This window comes from Dipodomys merriami, unplaced genomic scaffold, assembly GCF_024711535.1.
Source record: "Dipodomys merriami isolate MVZ:Mamm:240054 unplaced genomic scaffold, mDipMer1.0.p SCAF_14, whole genome shotgun sequence".
Taxonomy (NCBI): Eukaryota; Metazoa; Chordata; class Mammalia; order Rodentia; family Heteromyidae; genus Dipodomys; species Dipodomys merriami.
Genome location: NW_027202715.1, coordinates 165,810 through 178,403, shown reverse-complemented (window position 1 = coordinate 178,403; position 12,594 = coordinate 165,810). Strand labels below are relative to the sequence as shown.

At 64.8% G+C, this 12,594-nt stretch overlaps 1 protein-coding gene across 1 annotated transcript; it reads right to left on the bottom strand.

Annotated features, from left to right (window-relative positions):
* Positions 1-532: 532 nt before the first annotated feature.
* Positions 533-12,061, bottom strand: LOC138825825 (cuticle protein 16.5-like). The gene is made up of 5 exons (XM_070020482.1): positions 12,006-12,061; positions 8,607-8,774; positions 7,455-7,464; positions 778-936; positions 533-610 (listed from the first exon to the last, which is right to left on the bottom strand). The coding sequence occupies exons 1-5, from the start codon at positions 12,059-12,061 to the stop codon at positions 533-535; spliced, it is 471 nt and encodes a 156-aa protein (XP_069876583.1).
* Between the last annotated feature and the right edge of the window lie 533 nt (positions 12,062-12,594).

Genomic DNA, 12,594 nt, shown 5'->3' with positions numbered 1-12,594 from the left:
AGCGTGACACAGCCGGGGACACAGCGGGACACAGCGGTTGTCATAGCGAGGACACAGCGGGACACAACGGGGACACAGCGGGGACACACCCGGGGACAGAGCGGGACAGCGCGGGGACACAGCAGGGACAAAGCGGGGACACAGCAGGACACAGGGTGACACAGCGGGACTCAGCGGGGACACAGCTGGGGACACAGCGAGAACACAGCAGGACACAGCAGGACACAGCGAGACACAGCGGGAACACTGCGGGGACACTCTAGGGGACAGCGAGGACACAGCGGGACACAGTGGGGGACAGCAGGGACACAGAGGGTCACAGGGGGACACAGCGGAACACAGCGGGGGACAGCGGGGACACAGCGGGACACAGCGGGGACACAGTGGGGGACAGCAGGGACACAACGGGACACAGCGGGACACATCGGGGACACAGCAGGGTCACAGCGGGGGACACAGCGGGACACAGCGGGGACACAGCGGGGACTCAGCGGGACACAGCTGGGACAAAGCGGGGGACACAGCGGGGGATTCAGTGGGGAACACAGCGGGACACAGCGGGGACACAGTTGGACACAGCTGGAAACAGCGTGGACAATCCACGGGACAGCTGGAACACAGCAGGACACAGCGGGAGACTGTAGGGACACAGCGGGTCACAGCAGTACACAGCGGGACACAGCGGGGGACAGCGGGGACACAGCGGGACACAGCGGGGGACACAGCAGGGACACAGCGGGACACAGCAGCAAACAGCGAGACACAGCGGGGACATACCGGGGACACTGAAGGGGACAGCGGGGACACAGCTGGACACAGCGGGATACACAGCGGGACATAGCGGGGACACAGGTATGACACAGCGGGACACAGCATGACACAGCGGGACACAGGGGGGGCCACAGACGACACAGTGGCGACACAGTGGGAACACTGCTGGAAACAGCGGGATACACAGCGGGACACAACGGGACACAGCGGGGACACTCCATGGGACAGCCGGAACACAGCGGGACACAGCGGGGGACTCCAGGGACACAGCGGGTCACAGCGGGACACAGCGGGGACACAGCGGGGGACTGTGGGGAAACAGTGGAACACAGATGGGACACAGCGGGGACACAGAGGGACACAGTGGGGACGCAGTGGTTGACAGCGGGTACACAACGGGACACAGCGGTACACATGGGGGACAAAGCAGGGTTACAGCGGGGACACAGCTCGACACAGCGGGGACACAGCAGGGAGACAGCTGGGGACACAGCGGGGGAATCAGTGGGGAACACAACGGGACACAGAAGGGACACAGTTGGACACAGCGGGATACACAGCGGGTCACATCGGGGACACAGGGAGGACACAGAGGGACACAGTGGGACTAAGCGGGACACAGCGGGGAAACAACGGGGACACAACAGTGGACACATCGGGACACAGCGAGACACAGCGTGACACAGCGGGGGACACAGCAGGACACAGCGGAGAACACAGCGGGACACAGCGGGGACACAGCGGGGACACAGCGGGACACAGTGGGACACAGCTGGGGAAACAGCAGGGACAAAGCGGGAAACACAACGGGGGATAGAGCGGGAGCAGCAGGGGACATAGGGAGGACAAAGCGGGACACAGCGTGGACACAGCGGGGACTCAGCAGGCGACAAAGCGGGGGACACAGCGGGGACACAGGGGGACACAGCGGGGACACAGCAGGACACAGGGGGACACAACGGGACACAGTGGGACACAGCGGGGACACAGCAGGACACAGCGGGGACACAACGGGACACAGTGGGACACAGGGGGGACACAGCAGGACACAGCCGGGACACAACGGGACACAATGGGGGACACAGCGGGACACAGCAGGACACAGCGGGACAAAGCGGGGACAAAGCGGGAATCACAGCAGGGAATAGAGCGGGACACAGCCGGGGACACAGGGAGGACACAGCGGGACACAGCGGGGACTCAGCGGGGACACAGCGGGGGACAAAGCAGGACCCCATGGGACACAGCGGAACACAGCGGGACACAGTGGGGAAATTCCGGGGACACAGCGGGACACAGTGGAGGACACAGCGGGACACAGCAGGACTCAGCGGGGGAACACAGCGGAACACAGCGGGGGACAGAGTGGAGAACACAGCGGGACACAGCGGGGACTCAGCTGGACACAGCGGGGAACACAGCGGGGACTCAGCTGGGGACACAGCGGGCAAGAAAGCAGGACCCACGGAATACAGTGGAACACAGCGTGACACAGTGTGGAAACTGAGGGGACACAGTGGGACACTGTGGAGGACACAGCGGGACTCAGCGGGGAACACAGCGGAACACAGCGGGGGACACAGCGTAACACAGCAGGGACACAGCGGGGACACAGCGGGACACTGCGTGACACATCAGGGACACAGCGGGATACAGCGGGACACAGCGTGGGACACAGCGCTACACAGCAGGGAACACAGAGAGGACACAGCGGGACACAGCGGGGGGCACAGTGAGAACACAGTGGGACACAGCGGGACACCGCGGGGACACAGCGGGGGACACAGCGAGGACACAGCGGATACAGCGGAGGACACAGCAGGGAAACAGCGGGATACAGTGGGACACAGCGGGGGACACTGAGGGACAGAGCGGGGGACACATCGGGGGAAACAGGAAGGACACAGCGGGGCACAGCGGGGACACAGCGGGACACAGCAGGGACAAAGCGGGGGACACAGCGGGGGACAGAGCAGGACACAGTGGGGGACACAGGGAGGACACAGTGGGACACAGCGGGGACAAAGCGGGGACTCAGCGGTGGATACAGCGGGGGACAACGCGGGACACCACGGGACACAGCGGGACAAAGCGGGGACATTGCGGGGACACAGCTGGGGACACAACGGGACACAGCAGGTGACACAGCGGGGACACAGCGGGGACACAGTGGGAAACAGCGGGATACAGCGGGGGACAAAGCGATAGACAGCAGGGGACACAGCAAGGGACACAGCGGGGACACAGCGGTACAGAGCGGGACACAGCTGGGGACACAGCCAGGACACAGCAGGACACAGCGGGGGACAAAGCGAGGACACAACGGGACACAGAAGTGACACAGTGGGACACAACAGGACACAGCAGGGGACACAGTGGGGACATAGAGTGGGACCCAGCGAGGACACAATGGGACACAGCGGGACACAGTGTGGTGCATAGCGGGGAACAGCAGGGACAAATCGGGGGACAGCGGGGACACAGCAGGACACACCGTGGACAGAGCGGGACACGGTGGGGGACACAGCGGGGACACAGCGGGACACAGCGGGACACAGCGGTGACACAGCGTTACACATCGAGAGACACATCGGGTACACAGCGGGGAACACAGCGGGACACAGCAGGACACAGCGGGGACACAGCGGGACAGAGTGGGGCACACAGCGGGACATAGAGGGACACAGCAGGACACAGCAGGGGACACAGCAGGGGACACAGCAGGACATAGCGCGACACAGTGGGGTACAGCTGGGGACAGAGCAGGACACAGCGGGACACAGCGGGGACACAGCGGGGAGCACAGCAGGACACAGCGGGACACAACTGGACACAGTTGAACACAGCAGGGACACAGCAGGACACAGCGGGGACACAACGGGCACAGTGGGGGACACAGCGGGACACAGCGGGACACAGCGGGGACAAAGCAGGAATCACAGCGGGGGATAGAGCTGGACACAGCGGGGGACACAGGGAGGACCCAGTGGGACACAGCGGTGACACAGCGTGGACTCAGCGGGGGACACAGCGGGGGACAAAGCGGGACACCACGGGACACAGTGGAACACAGCGGGACACAGTGGGGAAACTGCGGGGACACAGCGGGACACAGCGGAGGACACAGCGGGACACAGCAGGACTCAGCCGGGAACACAGCGGAACACAGCGGGGGACAAAGCGGGGAACACAGCGGGACACAGCGGGGACTCAGCTGGACAAAGCCGGGAACACAGCGAGGACACAGCGGGACACAGCGGGGGACACAGCGAGAACACAGTGGGACACAGCCGGACACAGCGAGGGCACAGCGGGACACCGCGGGGACACAGCGGGGGGCACAGCGGGAAAGTCGGAGGAAACAGCGAGGACATAGCGGGAGAAAGGGGGGACACAGCAGGGACACAGCAGGACTCAGCGGGGAACACAGCGGAACACAGTGGGGGACAGAGCGGGGAACACAGCGGGACACAGCGGGGACTCAGCTGGACACAGCGGGGAACACAGCGAGGACACAGCGGGACACAGCGGGGGACACAGCGAGAACACAGTGGGACACAGCCGGACACAGCGAGGGCACAGCGGGACACCGCGGAGACACAGCAGGGGGCACAGCGGGACACAACGGGGGAAACAGCGAGGACACAGCGGTACACAGGGGGGGCACAGCAGGGACACAGCGGACGACACAGCGGGGAAACAGCGGGACACAGTGGGACACAGCGGGGGACACTGAGGGACAGAGCGGGGGACACATCGGGGGACACAGGGAGGACACAGCGGGACACAGGAGACAGACAGCGGGGACTCAGCCGGGGACATTGCGGGGGTCAAAGCAAGACACCACGGGACACAGTGGAACACAGCGGAACACAGTGGGGGACACAGCGAGGTACACATCGGGACACAGTGGGACACAGCGAGGACACAGCAGAACACAGGGGGACACAGCGGTGACAAGCATGGGACACAGCGGGGGACACAGCGGGACACAGCGGTGTCACAGCGGGAAACAGCGGTGGACACAGCGTGACATAGCAGGACACAGAGGGACAAAGCGGTGGACACAGTGGGACACAGCGGGGACACAGCGCTACACAGCGGTGTACACAGCTGGGGACAAAACTGGACACAGACTGGGACACAGCGTGGGACACAGCGTTACACAGCGGGGAAACAGCAGCTTCACAGGGGACACAGCGGTGACACAGCTGGGGACATTGGGGAAACAGGGGGACATAGCGGGGGACACAGGTGGACATAGCGGGGCACAGCGGGGACACAGCGGGACACAGCGGGGACACAGCGGGACACAGCGGGGAGAGAGCGGGGGACACAACGGGACAAAGCGGGGACACAGAATGACACAGCGGGGACACAGCGGGTCACAGCGAGACACAGCGGGACACAGCGGGGACACAGCGGGGACACAGCGGGACACAGCAGGGACACAGCGGGACACAGTTAGAAACACAGCGGGGGACACAGCGGGGACACAGCGGGGGACACAGCAGGGGACACAGTGGGGACACAGCGGGACACAGCGGGGACACAGTGGGGGACAGCGGGGGACAGCGGTGACACAGCGGGACACAGCGGAGAACACAGCCGGGGACACAGCGTGAAACAGCTGCGGATCGCGCTGGGGACACAGTGGGACACAGCGGGGGACAAAGCAAGGACACAGCGGGACACAGCGGAACACCATGGGGGACACAGCGTGACACAGCTAGGGACAGCGCTGGGGACACAGCGAGAAACATAGGGGGACACTGCGGGACAAATCCTGGTCACAGGGGGGGAAAGAACGGGGACACAGCGGGGGACACAGCGGGACACAGCGGGGACACAGCGGGGACACAACGGGGGACAAAGCGGGGGACAGCCGCGGACACAGCGAAGACACAGCGGGACACAGCCAGGACACAGAGGGGACTCAGCGGGGGACACAGCGGGGGACAAAGCTGGACACCACGGGACACAGCGGGAAACAGGGGGACACAGCAGTGACACTGCAGGGACACAGCGGAACAAAGCAGGGGACACAGAGGGACCCAGAGTGACACGGCGGGTGACACAGCGGGGTCACAGTGGGACACAGCGGGACACAGCGGCGACACAGTGGGACACAGCGAGACACACAGCGGAGACACAGCTGGGACAAAGCGGGACACAGCGGGGTTACAGGGGGACACAGCGGGGGACAAAGCAGGACATAGCAGGACACAGCGGGACAAAGCGTGGGACACAGTGGGACACAGCGGGACACAGCCTGACACAGCGGGGCACAGCGGGACATAGCGGTGTACACAGGTGGGGACACAACGGGACACAGAGTGGGACACAGCGGGACACAGCGGGACACAGCGGGGACACAGCCAGGACACAGAGGGGACTCAGCGGGGGACACAGCGGGGGACAAAGCTGGACACCACGGGACACAGCGGGAAACAGGGGGACACAGCAGTGACACTGCGGGGACACAGCGGGACAAAGCAGGGGACACAGAGGGACCCAGAGGGACACAGCGGGGGACACAGCGGGGTCACAGTGGGACACAGCGGGACACAGCGGCGACACAGTGGGACACAGCAAGACACACAGCGGAGACAGCTGGGACACAGCGGGACACAGCGGGGTTACAGGGGGACACAGCGGGGGACAAAGCAGGACATAGCAGGACACAGCGGGACAAAGCGTGGGACACAGTGGGACACAGCGGGACACAGCCTGACACAGCGGGGCACAGCGGGACATAGCGGTGTACACAGGTGGGGACACAACGGAACACAGAGTGGGACAGAGCGCGACACAGCGGGACACAGTGGGGACACAGATAGGACACAGTGGGACACAGCGGGACACAGCGGGGACACAGTGGGAAACAGTGAGAGACACAGCGGGGACACAGCGGGGAGCATAGCTGGACACAGCGGGGGACATAGCCTGGACACAGCTGGGACACAGCGGGACACAGCGGGGTCACAGCGGGACACAGCGGGGGACACAGCGGGACATAGCAGGACACAGCGGGACAAAGCGTGGGACACTGCGGGACACAGCGGGTACACAGCGGGACACAGCGGTATACACAACTGGGGACACAACGGGACAAAGAGTGGGACACAGCGGGACACAGCGGGACACAGTGGGGACAAAGCGGGAAACACAGCAGGGGACAGAGCGGGACACAGGGGGGGACACAGGGAGGACCCAGCGGGACAAAGCTGGGACACAGCGGGGACTCAGCGGGGGACACAGCGGGACATAGCACGACACAGCGGGACACAGCGGGGTCACAGCGGGACACAGGGGTGGACACCGCGCGACATAGCAGGACACAGCGGGGCAAAGCGGGGGACACAGCGGAACACAGCGGGACAAAGTGGGACACAGCGGTGACACAGCGCTACACAGCGGTGTACACCGCTGGGGACAAAACTGGACACAGAGTGGGACACAGCGTGGGACACAGCGTTTCACAGCGGGGAAACAGCAGCTTCACAGGGACATTGGGGAAACAGTGGGACACAGCGGGGGACACAGGTGGATATAGCGGGGGACAGCAGGGACACAGCGGGACACAGCGGGGACACAGCGGGGACATCGGGGAAACAGCGGGACACAGCGGGACACAGCGGGGACAAAGCGGTTCCATAGCGCGGGACACAGCAGGGACATACCGGGACACAGCTGGGGAAACAGCGGGGACACAGCAGGGGACAGCGTGGGGACACAGCGTGGAGACAGCGGGGGACACAAAGGGACACAGCGGGTACAAAGCAGGACACAGCGGGGACACAGCGGGACACAGCGGGGACAAAGCGGGACACAGCGAGGGACAGCGCGATGACAAATCGGGACACAGGGGGGAAACAGCGGGGACAAAGTGGGGGACACAGCGGGGGACACAGGGAGGACAAAGCGGGACACAGCGGGGACAAAGCAGGGACTCAGCGGTGGATACAGTGGGGGACAAAGCGGGACAACACTGGACACAGCGGGACACAGCAGGGATATTGCGGGGACAAAGCGGGACACAGCTGGGGACACAACTGGACACAGCAGGTGACACAGCGGGGACACAGCGGGACACAGCGGGGACACAGCGGGGACACAGTGGGAAACAGCGGGACACAGCGGGGGACAAAGCGGGAGACAGCGGGGGAAACAGCAGGGGACACAGCGGGGACACAGCGGGACACAGCGGGACACAGCGGGGGTCACAGCCAGGACACAGCGGGACACAGCGGGGGACAGAGCGAGGACACAGCAGACACAGCGGGACACAGCGGGGACACAGCAGGACACAGCGGGATACAACATGAGACACAGCGGGGACACAGCGGGACACAGCGGGGTACATCGCGAGGAAGAGCAGGGACACACCGGGGGACAGCGCGGAAAACAGCAGGGGACACAGGGAGGGCACAGCGGGACACAGCGTGGACAAAGCGGGGACTCAGCGGTGGATACAGCGGGGGACAAAGCGGGACACCGCGGGACACAGCGGGGACACTGCTGGGACATGCGGGACACAGCAGGACACAGCTGGGACACAACGGGACACAGCAGGGACACAGCAGGGGACAGCGCGGATACATAAGGACACAGCGTGGACAGAGTGGGACAGAGTGGGGGACACAGCAGGGACACAGCGGTGACACAGCGGGACACAGCTGGACACAGCGGTGACACAGCGGGACACAGAGAGAGACACAGCGTGTACACAGCGGGGAACACAGCGGGACACAGCGGGACAGAGCCGGGACACAGCGGGACACAGCGGAGCACACAGCGGGACATAGCGGGACACAGCGGGACAAGCAGGGTACACAGCTGGGGACACAGCGGGACACAATGGGGGACACAGCGGGACACAGCGGGACACAGCAGATACAAAGCGGGAATCAAAGCGGGGGATAGAGCTGGACACAGCGGGGGACACAGGTAGGACACAGCGGGACACAGCGGGGACACAGCGGGGACACAGCAGGACACAGCTGGACACAACGGGACACAGCGTGACACAGCGGGGACAAAGCAGGAATCACAGCGGGGCATAGAGCTGGACACATAGGGGGACACAGGGAGGACACAGAGTGACACAGCGGGGACACAGCGGGGAGTCAGCGGGGGACACAGCGGGGGAGAAAGCAGGACACCACGGGACACAGCGGACCACAGCGGGACACAGTGGGGAAACTGCGGGGACACAGCGGGACACAGCGGAGGACACAGCGGGACAGAGCGGGACTCAGCGGGGAACACAGCGGAACACAGCGGGGGACAGAGCGCGGGACACAGCGGGGACTCAGCTGGACAAAGCGGGGGACACAGCGAGAACACAGTGGGACACTGCGGGACACAGCGAGGACACAGCGGGACACCGCGGGGACACAGCGGGGAACACAGCGGGACACAATGGGGGAAACAGCGAGGACACAGCAGGACACAGGGGGGACACAGCAGGGACACAGCGAGGACACAGCGGGACTCAGCGGAGGACACAGCGGGGAAACAGCGGGACACAGTGGGAGGCAGCGGGGGACACTGAGGGACACAGCGGGGGACAAAGGAGGACACAACGGGACACAGCGGGACACAGCGGGACACAGTGGGGTACATAGCAGGGAACAGCAGGGACACACCGGGGGACAGCGGGGACACAGCAGGACACAGCGTGGACAGAGCGGGACACAGCGGGGGACACAGCGGGGACACAGCGTGACACAGCGGGACACAGCGGTGACACAGCGTGACACATCGAGAGACACAGCGGGTACACAGCGGGGAACACAGCGGGACACAGCGGGACAGAGCGGGGACACAGCAGGACAGAGTGGGGCACACAGAGGCACATAGCGGGACGCAGCGGGACACAGCAGGGGCCACAGCTGGGGACACAGCAGGACACAGCTCGACACAGCGGGGCACAGCGGGGGATACAGCAGGACACAGCGCTACACAGCGGGTCCACACCGGGGACACAGCGGGGTGCACAGCAGGACACAGTGGGGGACATAGCGCGGACACAACTGGGACACAGCGGGACACAGCGGGGTCACAGCGGGACACAGCGGGGGACACAGCGAGGACACAGCAGGACACAGCGGGAGACAGCGAGGGACAAAGCGGGAGAGAGCGGGGGACACAGCGAGGATACAGCGGGACACAGGGGGGACACAGAGGGGACTCAGCGGGGGACACAGCGGGGGACAAAGAGGGACACCACGGGACACAGTGGGACACAGCGGGACACAGAGGGGACACTGCGGGGACACAGCTGTACACAGCGGGGGGACAAAGCTGGACACAGCGGGGGACAGAGCGGGGGACACAGCGGGGAAAAAGCGGGACACAGCGGGACACAGCGGGGACAGAGCGGGACACAGAGTGACACAGCGAGGACACAGCGGGACACAGCGGAAACACAGCAGGGACACAGCAGGGACACAGCGGAACACAGCGGGGACACAGCAGGACACAGCGCGACACAGCGGGTACACAGCGGGGACACAGCGGGGACACAACGGGACACAGCACGGGACACAGCGGGACACAGCAGGGACACAGCGGCACACAGCGGGGACACAGCGGGGACACAGCGGGACACAGCGGGACACAGCGGGACACAGTGGGGTACATAGCAGAGAACAGCAGGGACACACCGGGGGACAGCGGGGACACAGCAGGACAAAGCGGAGACAGAGCGTGACACAGCGGGGGACAGAGCGGGGACACAGCGGGGACACAGCGGGACACAGAGGGACACAGAGGGACACAATGGGGGACACAGCTGGAAACAGCGGGACACAGCGGGGGACACAGCAGGACACAGCGCGACAGAGCTGGGACACAGCGGGATCACAGCGGGGAGCACAGCGGGACACAGTGGGGAACATAGCCCGGACACACCTGGGACACAGCGGGACACAGCGGGGTCTCAGGGGGACACAGCGGGGACACAGCGAGGACACAGCGGGACAGAGCGGGACACAGTGGGTGAAACAGCCGGACACAGCGGAGGAAAGAGCGGGGGACACAGCGGGACACAGCGGGGACAAAGCGGGACACAGCGGGACACAGCGGGGACAGAGCGGGACACAGAGTGACACAGCGGGACACAGCGCAAAAAAAAACAGCGGGACACAGTGGGACACAGCGGGGGACACTGCGGGACAGAGCGGGGGACAGAGCGGGGGACACAGCATGACACAGTGGGGACACTGCTGGGACTCTGCGGGACACCTCGTGGAACACAGGGTGACACAGCGGGGACACAGCGGGACACTGCGTGACACATCGGGGACACAGCGGGACACAGCGGGGGACCCAGCGCTACACAGCGGGGGACACAGCGAGGTACACAGCGGGACACAGAGGGGACACTGCGGGGACACAGCGGGACCCAGCTGGGGCAGAACGGAACACAGCAGGTGACACAGCGGGGACACTGCGTGACACAGCGGGGACACAGCGGGGACAAAGTGCGAAACAGCGGGACACAGCGGGAGACAAAGCCGGAGACAGTGGGGGACACAGCACGGGACACAGCGGGGACACAGCGGGACACAGCTGGGGACACAGCCAGGACACAGCGGGAACCAGCGGGACACTGCGTGGATACAGCGGGGACACAGCGGGACACAGCGGGGTATACACCTGGTGACACAAAGGGAAACAGCGGGGACACAGCAGGACACTGCGTGACACAACCTGGACAGAGCGGGACACAGTGGGACAAAGCGGGGGACACAGCGAGGACACAACCGGAAACAGCGGGGGACACAGCCGGGGACACTGCAGGACACAGCGGGGGACACCGCCTGGGACACTGCAGGACACAGCGGGGGACACAGCGAGGACACAGCGGGACAGAGCGGGGACACAGCGGGTGACACAGCGGGACACAGCGGGACACAGCGGGGACCCAGCAGGGACACAGCAGGGACACAGCAGGGGACACAGCCGGACACAGCGGGACACAGCGGGACTCATCGGTGAACACAACGCAACACAGCGGGGGACACAGCGGTGGACACAGCCGGACACAGCGGGGACTCAGCTGGACACAGCGTGGTATACAGCGTGACAGAGCGAGGACACAACGGGGACACAGCGGGACACTGTGTGACACATCGGGGACACAGCGGGACACAGAGGGACACAGCGGGGGACACAGCGCTACACAGAGGGAAACAGCGAGGACACAACGGGACACAGCGGGGTACACAGCTGGGGACACAAAGGCAAACAACGGAGACACAGCAGGACACTCGTGACACATGGTGGACACAGCAGGGCACAGCGGGACACAGCGGAGACACAGTGGGGACACAGAGGGGGAAACAGTGGGGGACACAGCGAGGACACAGTGGGACACAGCGGGACACAGCGGGGGACACAGCGCTACACAGCAGGGAACACAGCGAGGACACAGCGGGACAAAGCGGGGGACAGAGCTGGGGACACAAAGGGAAACAGCGGAGAGACAGAACGACACTGCGTGACACATCGTGGACACAGCAGGACACAGCGGGACACAGTGGAGACACAGCGGGGACACAGCGGGGGACACAGCGCTACACAGGGGAACACAGCAAGGACACAGAGGGACACAGCGGAACACAGAGAGGACACAGCGGGACACCGAGGGGACACAGCGGGGCACACAGCGAGACATAGCGGGGAAAACAGCGGGAAACAGCGGGACACAGCGGGACACAGCGGGGGACACAGCGGGACACAGCGGGTCACAGCGGGGACAAAGCAGGACACAGCGGGGAAAAAGCGGGACACAGCTGGACACAGCGGCGACAC